Source organism: Salarias fasciatus, assembly GCF_902148845.1.
Source record: "Salarias fasciatus chromosome 7 unlocalized genomic scaffold, fSalaFa1.1 super_scaffold_4, whole genome shotgun sequence".
NCBI lineage: Eukaryota > Metazoa > Chordata > Actinopteri > Blenniiformes > Blenniidae > Salarias > Salarias fasciatus.
Genome location: NW_021941229.1, coordinates 15,811,902 through 15,827,195, shown reverse-complemented (window position 1 = coordinate 15,827,195; position 15,294 = coordinate 15,811,902). Strand labels below are relative to the sequence as shown.

The 15,294-nt window shown below is 42.8% G+C and overlaps 1 protein-coding gene across 1 annotated transcript; it reads left to right on the top strand.

The window, feature by feature from the left end:
* Positions 1-3,376: 3,376 nt before the first annotated feature.
* Positions 3,377-11,932, top strand: ggt1b (gamma-glutamyltransferase 1b). The gene is made up of 14 exons (XM_030085088.1): positions 3,377-3,426; positions 4,701-4,766; positions 4,992-5,196; positions 5,428-5,558; positions 5,644-5,733; positions 5,962-6,154; positions 6,250-6,410; positions 7,183-7,332; positions 8,562-8,698; positions 9,668-9,855; positions 9,967-10,094; positions 10,370-10,482; positions 10,874-10,987; positions 11,656-11,932. Exons 3-14 carry the CDS (start codon positions 5,030-5,032, stop codon positions 11,800-11,802), a joined length of 1,719 nt encoding a protein of 572 aa, XP_029940948.1. The 5' UTR covers positions 3,377-3,426; positions 4,701-4,766; positions 4,992-5,029; the 3' UTR covers positions 11,803-11,932.
* The last annotated feature ends 3,362 nt before the right edge of the window (positions 11,933-15,294 follow it).

Genomic DNA, 15,294 nt, shown 5'->3' with positions numbered 1-15,294 from the left:
CACACACACACACACACACACACACACACACACACACACACACACACACACACACACACACACACACACACACACACACACACACACACACACACACCGGTTACTTCTCAGAAAGTAGACTTCTTTAATCCCGTTACGAGGGCTAATCCTTCACGTGAAGGCCAGCGTGGTCACTGTCGCTCCTCGAGGGATTAGAAGCAGGGCGGATCCCCAGAATCTGTAGACCAGTTTATCAATTAGCGCTGTTAAGTTCTAAGAACTATTAAAGAACGATTTGACTCGTTTAAACACGCAGCTATGTTGCTTTGCTGCACGTCTGTAGATGAATAAAGAAAGAGGAAAACATATAGAAAAAAATTCTGGTTTTTTTCAGCTGTTCTACTGTGAAAATATTAACCCTTAATCAACATGAGGCAACACATTGTGAAAATTCAATGTTTTGAACTGCAGGAGCCACATAAAGGTAAAGTGATCCTTGAAGATTTTGTGCAGACATGGCTGCTCATTAAACTCCAGCCATAATTTGAGGATATTTAAGCTCTTATGACTCCAAAATAACATGGGAAACCACTTTTCCTTATTGCACTTTCCTTCTTGAATATAAGAAAATATGACATTTGCTTTCTTTGTAGGAATAGAAATGATAATCACTGTGCTGACATTGATTAGCTCAAACGTGAGGTAAATTAGGGAGCGCTTTTCTGTCCTGAGACCCACTGTCACTCTTCCAAAGACAACACACGTTCTAGTGAACATTTGCTTGAGATTGTAGTTAAAGAGCAGTCCAATAGTGCCCGGTATATCCCCGTCTCACTGGAACTAAAGCCTGAAAGCTTCAGTGGAATCATTCTGGATTTGAGGATTTTGTTGGGCACCTCAGTGAAAATCCTGAGTGGATTGTAGAGATTCTTTTTTTTTTTCTTTCTTTCTTGGATCTGGCTCTGACCAGTTGCTTCTGTAACCACATCACATTCAACCCGGAAATCTCTGTCAGATATTGGCGGTTCAAAAGATTGATGGCTGACGAGAAACTTGCTTGTTGTAGCTGCACCAAGCAGAAATACATTTCTTTTTTTTTTTTCTTCTCTAGAGAGTTTCTTCAGATCAAGTCTAGAAGAGAAGGACAAGCGCGTATTTAAGAAGTTCAAAGCATCTCTTTGCGAGCCTTCACCGTGCGCTGCCCACCTAACCTTTTATCTACTTTGTTTCTCCAAACAGACGCAGAGGGCTTTTGAATGCGGTGCTGCAGGATGTGTCAGGGTTCACAGCCAGAGGCCTCTCGACGGCTCGGCAGAAAGAATGTTTAATTATCTTCAGAGCTTGTTTCGCCTTCTGTTCTGCTCCGCGCTCGGTGAGGGACGCTGCCGTTACTCTGTGGTTTATGAGACATTCACAGACATTTAAAGTCAAGGAGAACCATGAGCTCGGTGTGGTTAACTTTGTGACACTGAGGATTTGGTGGTGGGACGGCCAGCACTGTCAGGTTGATATAGCAGAACCTGCCTATCATAGGAACGAACTCACAAACCATTCATTACATGTTGCACCATCTCAACCGCTAACAGAGTCCTCACCTCTGTAAATCAGTTCCTAGGTCAGTGTTTGTTGTGTGGTCCTAGTTACCAGTGGTCAATGTTTGTCCCACAAGAAAACAGCTGGCTACCTGACAGTGAAGCATTTATCACAAAAAAAAAAAAATCAAATCACGAGATTCATGAGAATTAAAGTAAGAATATACTACATATATGAAATATGGCAAGGTCACTCTATCTGATCAATAAAGAGACCACAAATCATTGCCACAGTCACATGAGGGCAGGACTCCTACAGCTCAAGGTCGGAAGCAACCAGAAACACCAGTTCAACAACATGTCAAGAAAGATGATTAAATCCACTATGGGCTATATGTGCTGCATGTTTAAGATATTAAAGTTAATTTCTAGTTTTTAGTCAGCCTGTTGGAACACAGGTCAGCAGCCACAGCAGCTGTTCCTGTGAATAATAATATATTGTGCTCCTCACCTACCTGACTCATGTTGTCATATGCTGGATACACACACACACACACACACACACACACACACACACACACACACACACACACACACACACACACACACACACACACACACGTGTTTTCTTCCTGACCATCTTTGTATGCATTTCTTTTACGAAACACCGCAGTGTGACTAAGCACGGCCGTTTAGCTCGGCTACAGCTGTGAGAACACAAACATCAACAGTTGGTGTTGTCACAGCTGGATCTATGCGTCCGATGACGGAGACAAACGAGAGAAAACACAGATTGCACATATGCAGACGTCTTTGACTGCGCTATCGCTTTAATTTAGGATTCAAGTCACAACTGCACATTGGAAAGTGGAAACATTTTGTTCATTCATTCATGTTTTCCTTATGAAAGAGCTAAAACTTCCGCCCCAAGATGGTTTTTTTCCGGCCCTTTGTTTCTGCATCAGGTGTTTTTTTTTTTTTCCCCCTCTAATTCGATACGGACCCTTCCTTCTCGCACACCTTCACAGCAGGGAGGATCATTTAGGTATTTTAATACCGTGGTTTGTTCCAGCATGGTCTTCTTGAAAGCATCTAATAGGTGGAGTTTTGGGAAGGGTGTGAGTGTGGTGAGGCATGAAAGGACCGATTCAAAGGGGACTATAATTGGCGGGAGCACCTTTTCTTTTACCTGGGAAGGGCTGTGTGGGATGACTGTGTCAGAGTTGAGTCAGAGATCTGCCCCGTCCCCGGCTGCTTATTTAACTGACCCTTCTGCTCCGGTCCAGCAGTCCTTCACACTGTCCCCCCCCCCCCGCAGTTTGTTCTTTTTTCCTCCCTTCACGGCAGATGTGATCCTCTCCCTCGCAGCCCTGAAAGCCTTCATTTTCCCGGTGAGGAGGCACTTTATTTAAAGCTTAAATACCAAAAGTTTTGCGAACCGTCATATAAAAAAAAAAAAAAAATCAACATTTCTGCAGTGGAACTGTAAAACAGGGCCCCTCTTTATTATTTGTGGAAGTGCTGATTATTTACAGTCATGTGTCATCTGTTTAAAAGGAACCATCAGCAAATGGCTTTTCCCACAGATAAGTTTAAGTAACACTGCAGATAACAAAACTTTCATGAGGTTGACTACTCACTTCTTTTGGACACAGTCTTGCATTTTCTCTGTGAATATCAGAGGTGCACGAACTGAGAACAGAGGAGTGATTCCTGAGGAATGACTGCCATCTCCATTTTTTCTTTACCTGCATTTTAAAGCCCAATTAGTAACAAAACTTTATGGCCGTGGGGGTTAAAGTTTAATGACTTTGCGACAGTTAAATATTGAGAAGCTCAGTAACTCTCTCACTTATCATTTTCTTCAGAGGCTCAGAGCGAACAGTCTGCTGCCAAGGCCCGCAAAGGAATCAAGGTAAGAGAGAACATTCTTTTAAATATCTGGGAAGGTAAAAGTAAAAGAAAAAACCAAAATCTCTTCTAAATTAGACACATGAGATTGGATTTGACTCTTTCCACAGGTTGTTTTACTTCAATATTTTTCTACCAACTTTCAGTTATTTAAGTGATTTTGTGGTTTGAGATGGTGAAAGCTGATGGAAAACTTGTGTGCAGTAAAATAATGCCCTTCACTGTTATATAATCGAGCCTCACTCCGTTGGCAGATCAAGGAATCTGCAGGTGAAACAGGCTGGAGGGTTTGGAGGCAACATTAAGCTAAAACACTCAAGCTTTCTTTTTTCTTTTGTCTTTTTAGCAGCAGAAAGCTCAGACAAGAAGGTACGCCGAGTGCCTCCGAGTCATATCATTTCAAATATTTATTCAGGACTATTCTGCATTGTAATGCATGAATCACACCACCTTACTTTGTTGGAATAACAATTTAAAGAGTTATTGGCCTGGACACACCGCATTTGAGTCTTTATAATATCCACTTTCATTATTTTAATGGATCCTATTATTTATAGCAATTATATCCACAAGGCTTTAACTACTAATTCTTCACTGGATGGTGTTTTTGTGACATCCCACTGTTGTGATTTGTTTTGTTTTTCATTTGACCGTGCTTATTGTGATGACTACAGTGGAATTACTCAGAAGTTAATCTCACTATATTGTAAGCGCAGAATGAAACTCAAAGCTTTAACAGGTGCCAGACAACAATACTTGTTTACTTAAGTTCCTAGGACCTAAAGTTGCTTCACGTCTTCCACGCCTTTTTTGTTATGGGTCCCTGCATTTTCTCTCTATAAAACTGTGTGTTGTGCCTGCGGCTTCTCTAATGAGGTCAATGTAAAACATTCAGCGAGGATCAGGGCGCTTAAAATGATTGGTTCTAACAGGCCAGGCTGATGTTTGGATATCACGAGCAAATTCCTCAAGAAGTGTTGACTGACCGTCATCTAAATCATGTAATCTCGACTAAATTATCTTGGAGTATGAAACCAGTCGTATAATTGTTGAAATATATATGTAAGCAAATGATACACTTTAGTCCAGAGGTATTGACGCTTTCCAGCCAACCTCCCCGGGGAGGCGGGGCAGTGACATTGCAGCAAAGACAATTTCGAAACAAATTATAGCTATTTTCTCGCATGTTTGCACATGCTGTCACACAACACAAAGACACAACTTCCTGGCAATAAGGGGAGAGTAACTTATGTCCTTTTTTTTCCTGGCCACTATTAGGACAACAACATTTGAGCAGCCAGCTGTCATCAGGGTGTTTTGAATGCTACAACCTGGATTGAATTGGTAGGCATGAACTTGTAACGTGTATTTTGTTGTTAAGTGTATGGATGTCTAAATAAGTTGAACTGTTTCATCAGTTTTGATGGTAGAAAAGGGTTGTTAAAGATTTTTGACACGGCCTTTTTATTTTTATAGGCTCCATTGATTGTTTCAGGAGTCATGAGAAACTGATATAGGCTTTGTTTTATTTATTTTAGTTTGCAATGTTTTGTATTTCTCTGTTTTTAGGTTTTGAATCGGCTACCTGTCGCTCTCAAACTACAAGAATGGCGAAGAAGACCGTGATTGTGGCACTGGGCTTGCTGCTGATCGCAGCGGTTGCCACGTTCGTGGGTGTCTACTTTGGTGTTGGGAGTCAAAAGCAACCGAGCAAGCAGGTGTACAGGAAAGCAGCCGTGGCAGCAGACGCCGGGACATGTTCAGAGGTTGGCAGGTGAGATCTTGTTTCTTTAAGACAAGTTACAGCATACGCAAACGTATCGGTCGACGCAAACCTATACAGTAAACAAAGACGTAATCACACATATCCACACACGTAAATTTAGCAGAATAACCTGCTTTATTTATTTCTGTCTCTGCCTACACAGAGTCTTAAGATCTTATTTGTAAAACTAATCTACACCTCTTCCCTTCCTCGTGTGTGTTTGCATCCTGTTCACCACAGAGACATGCTGCAGAAAGGGGGGTCTGCAGTGGATGCCTCTATAGCTGCTCTGTTATGCGTTGGACTGATGAACGCTCACAGTATGGGCATCGGAGGAGGAGTGATCTTCACCATCTACGATGCAAAAACAGGTACACTTCAAACTTTTGCGAACAACTCATCTCATTTTTCTGACCATCATGAGCCTAAATGCAGTTTTGGGGTTTTCTTACACAGGAAAAACGGAGGTCATCAACGCCAGGGAGGTAGCACCGCTCAATGCGACGGAGAACATGTTCAAGAACAGCTCGGAGCTATCTCAGAAAGGTAATTTTTAACCGGCGTCCTCAGACACAGGTATGAGTCAAGCTGTTAACATGTAAACAGTGTAAAACAGCTGATCTTGGCTGTTAAGCTGGAAAGTGTTTCCCTCAGTGAGTCGTGAGGTAAAATCTGAGAAAAATATTCACGAAACACTTGGAGGGATGTTAAAAACCGATCCGGAGAAAAGCGGTGTCCTTAAACGACTGTTTGAATGACTTGTGTGGGTCGTAGGAGGGCTGTCCGTGGCCGTGCCGGGGGAGATTCGGGGTTATGAGCTGGCACACCGGCGACATGGGAAACTGCTCTGGAGGGACTTGTTTCAGCCGAGCATCGCTCTGGCAGAGGGAGGATTTCCTTTAGGAAGGCCACTGTTCAACGCGATGTCCCAACACAGATTAACCATCCTGAACGACACAGCTCTGTGGTGAGAAGTACAAACCAAATGTCAGTTATGTCTGATTGTATTGTTGATTAACATCTGAAAAACGAATTAAATACAGTAACCCTCTTTCCTTGCAGTGAAGTGTTTTGTGGGAAAAATGGCGATATTCTCCAAGAAAACGAAATCATCAGATTCCCCAAGTTGGCTGAAACCTACAGAAGGATAGCTGACGAGGGAGCTGACGCTTTCTACAAGGGAGAACTGGCCGAGAACCTGGTGAACGATATCCAGGCAGCAGGTAGGATTCCTACTGTCGTCCAAGATTCCGTGTGGAGTTTTATATCCCACCTCCTAAAGGTTATTGGTTTTCAAAGTGTGGAATGAGCTTCACCTGTTGACGCCGGCAAGCTTCAGGGGAATAGCAGCACAAGGAAAAAAAAAAAGGGAGTGTTTACCTTCCTATTTTAAGAATGAGTCACAGTAAAATGAAATGATGTGATGGTAACATCAGGAACTATTCGTCATGTTTCAACTATGTGATGTAGCTTTTGCTCAAAGACATTAGACAGCAATAGTGCAACAGTTACGCTGAAAAGATTCCGATGACTTCTGAAGACCTGGGAGTAAAACAAGAAGAGTTCTGCCATTTGATGACTTTGGATGAAAACTATTATTAATTTTATCATTTTATGCTGTAAAAAAGATTGGATCTGGCTTCCATCCAAATGGGACAAAGCATGTGAGGGAGTTGGCTGGTGCACTATGGTGCCATCGAGATATGAATGCTGATTTAACACCAATAAAGTAGCTTTAGTCTCACTGACCAAATAGTTGAATAAGCCCATTGCGGCTGGGTTTCCAGTTTAATAATTTATTGTTGAATGTGGTGGTCTCAGAACATCTATTTCTGCAGACTGTATTATGTTTTAGAATTTATATTCATATCTGCAGCCTGTATATAGACACTTATATCTCTGCATATGCAGTTTCTAGGCTATGGAGAAATGGAATTTGTGGTTCTTTCCAAGTGTGCATTTGCAGTGTGTGTCAGTTCATGTTTCCATGTTTAGGCGGCATCATTACAATGAAGGATCTGGAGGATTATACGCCTATCTTGGATGAGACCCATTTGAAGGTGAATGTGGGGGAGTACACCATGGTGGTTCCCAGTGCCCCCGCCAGCGGCCCTGTGCTCACGCTGATATTAAACATCTTGAATGGTAAGCCTTGATGTCTTGTCCAAAAAAACATCCCGAGTGGGAGAGAATGCGCTTTTATGTGAGCGCTGCCTTTTTCTTCCACGATCGCTCTCGCAGGACGGACTCTGCTGTAAGCGCCGCGTCGATCCGCTGCGCTGCAAATCCACTCTTGAACTAAAAAAAAAACAAACAAACCTTATGATTTAAGGTTACTGTCGAGCTGCTTCAACAAAACTGCAACACACAGGCCTGCTTCACTTTCACTCTGTCAAAGATAACGAATATAAACAACAATGTCATCTTCATCTTCATCTTCTTATTTGAACTGCGCGAACGGACATTGTAACGCGTTGACTGCTAACAGATGGTGCCTCAAAATCACTCAGAGCAAAGCTACTGAAGCAGCATGAAGCAGTGATTCAGCTCTGTCCAGTGTGGAGAGTGAAGCGAAAACCGAGAGGGAACTGCTCTGTAATCATGACAGAAGGACTTTTGTTTTATTGGAGTAATTAAGATCCAAACATAATTGCAATCTGGGCCTTCACACCTGAGAAGCTCAAAGTCTGATCAGAAAGCCTAATGATGACGTTGCTTATCAGATCAGTCCAGCATTAATCTTTCTCGTCTTGTGTTCGTTATGTTTTCTGTGCAGATCATCTGTCGGATCTTTTTCCTCTGTTGCCTTGTCAGAGACTTAGACTTACGCACAAGCCATTAAACCCAAACTGTTGGTCTGTGAAGACACTGTCTCACCGCTTCAGCTCCCTCCTCAGTACAGTGACTGTGTCTGCCTCTGGGGATTAGTAGAGAAACTTCCTTCTCAAGTAATTAATCTCCTCAAACCCTTCCCTTCCTCTGACTGGCCGCCCACTCACTGTACACCCCCCCTCCCCTCACACACTAACACTAATCTTAGCAATTTACCTCTAATTGGACACAGTCGAAGGCTTGCGTGACGTGAAACACACGTCTTAGTCGCTGGCAAGAAAAATTCCCGTCCTGCTGATTTACCGTGACTCCTGTCTCTGTCCGACAGCTGAAACCCGACAAACCAAAACCCCTCCGGTTCCCTCAGCCTCTCACTCGTCTCCTCTATCTGTCAGCTCAGGCTAATTCCCCCGAGTCTGGTCACAGCCTCATTTAGGCAACACACAAGCACGGGAATGATTTGATCTTTGTCACTCCTTTGTGTCCAGAGAATCCCACAAACGGGGCTTTAGTCAGATCGCTCTCTGCCGTGTTTTGAACAGGTTATAACTTCACCCAAGACGACATCTCAAGCACTGAGAAGAAGATCCTGACCTACCATCGCATTTTGGAGGCTTATCGCTTTGCTTATGCAAAGAGGACCCTGCTCGGAGATCCCGACTTCCTCAACATCACGGACGTGAGTCGCTTGCGGCTGTTTTAAGAAACAAAAACTGAGGGAATTGGCTTCGGATCTGATGCAATCGTGCAATTTTGAAGGCACTTTCTGATACGTTAAGGAGAAATGTTCAGTTGAAATCCTTCAACCTTGAGGGCAAACGTGTATTCACGATTGAAGGTGAATGCCACAAAATTCACATGAGTTATTCTCCCTCACAAATAATGTATTGATCTCTATGCAGTTCCCGATAAAGTAAAAGTGAAATATTTACAGGAAATCACTGAGCTGTGCAGTCCTTCACAGCTCAGATGGCATCTGCCTCACGAAACCCACATTTTTCTTCGTCAACCTTTATTCAGAAACATAGATGCATGCATGAATGAGCAAATATTACAAAAACACATGCAGAATGCGCTGAGAGCAGTCTCTATTTTTCAGCTGTAGCTGAAATACGGCTTTTTTCCTGTTGCACATCTTCACAGTTGTTGTTGAGCACAGGCTTTGTGAAGATGTCACTCAGTGACAGCATGACCCCGAGATGCATCCCAGAACCATTCAGCTTTCTTTAAAAAGCAGAGTTCTGCTGGGATGATGGTGTTTGCTTATATCAGCTCAGCAACAGTCTGAAAAAAAAACGCAGATTTTACTAATTTTTATATAACTTTTGGTGTCTTTACTGAAGGAAGTCAGTGGACAATTTGCAACAAATGAAAATCTGATACTTGCATGTTTTATTCAGCATCTTCACAACTGGATCCCAGTATCATGAATTTTTAAAATCTCAGTAGCTAAAAAGTTCGAAATGAAGCTGAATTTGAACTCTGCCACGGCTGCATGATCTGAATTCCTGCACTTCCAATCTCACCTCCCACAAGTGGGGTCAAAAGCACAAGTATCTGCTCTTGAAAAGACTGAAAGCTTAAAAAGTGACACCAGCGTCAGAGCGCTCTTGAACTGTCAAATTAAAAAAGTTTTCTCTCCTATCAGCTGTTGCAGAACATGACTTCCCAGTCCTACGCCGACATCCTTCATGGGAAGATCACGGACGACACCACGCACCACATGAACTACTACGACCCCGAGTTTTACCTGCCGGAAAACCACGGGACGGCCCACCTGTCTGTGGTGGCAGAGGACGGCAGCGCGGTGGCCGCCACCAGCACCATCAACCTATAGTACGACGCCCACACCCAGCACCGAGCGCCATATCCTGTCGGCCTCGTGCTTGCAGCTGGTTTCATCATGTGTCGGCTGGTCTTTTTTTAAATTTTTTTTTTCCCCTGCAGTTTGGGCTCCAAAGTCCTGTCAAGGTCAACAGGGGTAATTCTCAATAACGAGATGGACGACTTCAGCTCCCCGTTCATCACAAACGGATTTGGCGTGCCTCCGTCACCGTCCAACTTCATCCGACCAGGTTAGATTATTAAGACGTTTCCATTAACATACATAGAAGCCATCTACACATAAGAGGCTCTCAGAAAGACTTAGGCTGTCATATAGATAAGCTGTTAAGCTGTGGAATGAATCAGAGGTCACGTTAATGTCAACCTGTCCCTGTGAGACCTGCAGATTATCAGTTAGGTTATCGATTCCTGTTTTGGTGTTTTAGATGAGATAAACAGACGGAGAATAAACTCCTTGTCATGGTTGTCACTACTAACCGCTTTAACCCCTGAATTGTGTTTAAAGGGAAGAGGCCGATGTCTTCCATGTGTCCGACCATCCTCCTGGACAAAGACAATGTGGTTAAGATGGTTGTTGGAGGCTCGGGAGGAACAAAAATCACAACGGCTATCGCTGAGGTGAGACCAAGACGAGCACCGTCCCCCAGCACCACCTCTGGCTTCACCTCGATTCATCAAAAAGCAGAGAAAACTGAGCAAACAAAAGTTTTTCTTTTCTTTTTTTTTTAAAGATTCAACTAAAGCAGGACTGTCAGATCTTTGGCGTCAAGAATGAAACTTATGTGATATACTGTAGTGGATATTTACGCCAAAGGCGACTTTACACTTTATGGTTTCTGCTATCTCAGATGAAAAATACGTCATGTTAACAATGTCTTCAATCATACCAAACAAACAGTGATCTCTTGTATGGAGGGAAAAATTTCTCAAACAACTTTTCCAATGAGCAACAACAACAACAACAAAAAAAGCCGTCATCATGATGTGTGAGATGTTTGCCGTTTTGCAGGTGGTTCTCAATGCGCTGTTCTTTGGCTACGATTTGGAAAAAGCTGTGTCTAACCCAAGGATCCACAACCAGCTGAGCCCCAACACCACCCAGGCGGAGCCCGGCTTTGACAAAGTGAGTGTCACAAGCAGCAAACAACGCTGAGAAATGTAACTAAAAGCCCAGGGTTGTGGCGTGCACGGAGACCATTCCTCATCCTGAACCCCGGCATGCAGTGAAGCCTGAGACCACGGCTGTGACCGGCACCGGGGACGCAGACTAAAACAGGGCTGTAAAAGCCGAGGAGAAGCAACTGTACAAGAACTAATTGTGCTTTTTTTTAATGGAGATGAGCATTAAAGATAAGAGAATGAGAGACTGGTAAAATCTGGTCTTTGATGCCAAACAGAATTAATCAATTGGCTGTTTTGGAATTGGCAGCAAAGCAACATTTCAGCTCTGCTCCTCATCCCACAAATGCACCATTGATGTTTCAATATTTGCGAGTGTTGTAAGATTTATAGCAGAGAGGCATTTGTTACAGCAAAGAGGTAATCTACCAAGCACACCTCTGTGTACTTTAGCTGTGTTTTCAAAAGAAACGAGGTTTTCTCGTTAGCTCTTAGTCAATCGGCTCCCCCCCACTCCCGATCGGCAGACAGTGACTCGGTCATGACGTACAGTACATGTGGAAACAAGAAGGTGATCTCAAAAGAAAGTCATAATTACAAAGCATTTATGCGGAGCGCGTCGCGTTTCCGCCCGAGTCAGCCGCGCGCTCAGAGATGCTCTGCTTGTCACAGGACGTCCTGGACGGCCTGGCGAAGAAGAACCACGAGACGGAGTACCTCAAGTCGTTCGGAGCCGTGGTGCAGGCCATCGTCCGCCATAAAGAGAGACTCCATGCCCAGTCGGATCCTCGCAAGTTTGGTTACGCAGCAGGTTACTGAGTCGTAAACACTCCTGCGATCACACAGAGACTGCGGCTGCCTGGACCTTGACACCGGAGCTCCAGCCCTTTAGAGATTAGAGACTTCAGGCTGATGTTTGTTTCTAGCACTGACTGTTCTGCACAGTGAGTCTGCTGAAGTAATGTTACCTCAACATTTAGTGTAATTTACTACATTTTGAAAACATTGCTTGTCAATGGAGGATAGACTCACATTTGTTGTTGTTTTGTGTGTGTGTGTGTGTGTGTGTGTGTGTGTTTTTTTTGTTGATATATGTAAAAAGTACCTGAGAATGTGGAAATCTTTATCTGTGAACACAATATTCTGCCAGTAAGTTGTAACTGTTTTATTTATGAGGCTTTCTTTTGGTCTAACTGCTTAGCAGCGTAAAGACGGTTTTAATTGCTCAGCAAAGATCAGATATGAGGAAGCCTGTAATTAAGGAATTATCTAAACTGAAAGATCTACAGAAACAAAGCGAGCAGATCTCAGTGTGATTTTCAGTCATTTACATTTCTAATATATGATACCGGGGCTGTTCATCTGAGGTGAATCAGGGATCAGGCATGAGTGGCTGTGAAAATGAGGGACTACATCACCTCAGAGCGAAACAGTCCCACATAATACAGATAATGACTTCAAGTAATTTTTTTTCCTCGGCCCGTAGTGCAACGGCCTATAATGACCTCGCAGCAACGTTACAGCTGTTGCTGCCCACTGTTACCGCTGGGAGTCGGCGCTCCGCTCTCCTCAGCTGGAATATAAATGACTTACATAATTACTGGAATGTGTGAAATTGCACGTTTTGCTTTCTGCCTCAGATGACTGGTTCAGGTGTCACCAAACTAAGTGCTTAAATATTCACAATACTTGCCAGATTAAAATATTTATTTAAACAAAAAATAAATAATCTGCAGCTCCTGTGTGAGTGCTCTCAACTGCCTTATTTAATCATTTTGTTAGCTTGACAGCCTATTAAATGTATGTGTGAAGTTTTTTTGTTTAGTTTTTCTGCTAGTTTGCAGCTATGCTTTACTCCAGTATCACTGTTTGATGAAACTTTGGTACGCTCACTTGTCAACATTTGCCTTTTGTGCTCCACTGACAGTTCTCAGCAAAAGAGATATGGCACAACGGATAATATAAGCAGCTTAAAAGGCAACGCATTGTTGAAGAATTAAAGTGCCGGTTTCCAGCCATTGTGGCGTGTGTGACGTCTTACAAAAAGCTGTGGGATTTAGTGCGGCTATTAACAACCGGTAGACAGTCGGTCGCGCGCTACACAGCAGCTTTTTGTAAAATGTCACGCGTCGAAAAGGTTCCCTCCAAATTTCTCTCCAGAAGAGTTCAAGTGATCCGATTTCTCTCCAGAGAAATCAAACATTCAGTCTCAGGTTCAGGCAACTTTTTTTTTTTTTCTTTTCATTCTGTATTGGCAATTTCTTTTACAGCTTCCCACACAGCCCTCTTTTTAAAACAGCTACTCACACCCAAAAGAGATTAAATCTCCCACTCACTGTGGTGTTACGACGTTCAAATGTTGATATGCTGCAGTGCCGAGGGACATGTTGAAATCACGGAATAATCATGGAACAAGTCGCTTATTTATTGTCCATTTGATTAACTATTAAGCGGCTTGTTATCACAAAACTCAGAAAAAGGAGAGCTGGTTTAACATATAAACCTCATTCAGATTTGGGACCCGGTGCAGTCGCAGACATTATGAAGAACGGGAACAATTAAAAAAGTGAGCAAGTCTTTGTCACGCTTGTATTTTACTTGAAGGCCCAATTAAAGCACAGCCTTATTTCCACAGTGGAGATGAACTTCCAAATTATGTAACTCTGACAGGCCAATTTACCGGCGCTTCAGGAACGAAACGAGTCTCTGCAAATCATGGTCTGCGAGCAGTTTCAGCCTGATTTGTTGCCTTGGAAGACCTTGTGACAGAAACAAACAAAAAAACAAAACAGCACGTGTCTGGAAACCTCTTGAGATAATTTGCTTCATCAAGGACCTTTGTCACTGCGAGTGTGAAGATGTGAAAAATCATCGTAGGATTATTGAGCTGCCTCTGCTTTCAGTGAAAGCCCATTAGTGGAGTGGCATTTTCTGCACACTTTAAAAGGATCCTCGCTTTAAATGGCTGTTATTTATATAAATAGCATGATATCATGACACTGGAGCTATGAAGCCACGACCTACCCGGATTAAGTCATTTGTCACAGGACAAAAGGCGGCGGTGCTTCACACTGACTGAAATTTGCATGTTCTCATAACTCACATTTTGTGCCTCAAAGGAAATCGGAGCAGAATCTACTTAAGAAATCATTACTAATTCATAAGTTTTTCTTCTCAAATATATCTCATTACTGCTTTCTTTGTCTCTGTGATGCTTTGAAATCAGGCAAATCGCAAAAACCTGGAATTAATTATTGCTGGTCATGCTCAACTGAGAATAAATGATTAAAGAAATGTACTTTGCACTGAAACATGTTTGCTTGTGTGCTTGGAAGAGTGATTTTTTTGGGGGGGGGAGATCTGACAAACATACAAAGGTCAGACACTTGTCTTGATTTAAACTTCATTTTTTAATGTGATAACATCCATATTCACAGTTAATCATCATAAAAAAAAGTATAATAGTTAGAAAAGTGTATAAAAAAGGTGAGTACAAAAAGATGCTGGCGTCAGATCATTTTTAAGGTCACAGTAAACGCCGCCGGTGCGGGCAGCTGACAGTATTTCATTCACTTTAAAGGAGTTTAATGGCTCATCTACAGTAAACAGTTCCTACAGTTGCCACGAAGAATTACACAGCTTAAAAAAAAATTCATACATTCTTCCATCTTCTGTCATCCAGACCTGTGTGGCGAGGAGCAGCAGCTCTCCCCAGCCGACGGTCGCAAACACATACTTTCAATTCACAGCTGCAGTCAACTGAAGTCACTAATTAACCCAACAAACGCCTCTGGATTCTGGAAAGCACGCGGAGTACCTGATGAAATCTCACAGAAGCACAGAGAGGACATGAAAATCCCACCCACTTCCTGAGAGATGACGGTACTGACTACTGTGCACCACCCTGAATAAAGCATTCGCTACTATTGATCAATCTCGAAGACAGTAGTGACTGAATCGGGTTTACATAAAGTTGATGTGATCCAAACAGTCAATCAAACAACAGATCTACACCTACAGCACCTGAAAGACCAACTTCTCAATCATACTTACTGTAGATATAAACTCTCCAAGCCTAAAAAACGGATTACTACAATATCTGGGGCACGCAGTGAGAGTGGCTGTAGCTGCCTGCTTTGATGGGAACTGTCAATATGTGCATAAAAAAAACAACGTGAGGGAAGCCTGCCAGATACTGTGCGTGTCAAAACATGGCAAAAATCTTTTAAAGGCTGCGGGGATTCTGCGTCGTCTGTCACATCTAATAAATAATGCCGTTTTGGTGTTATTTTTGTCTTACATTGGATTAAA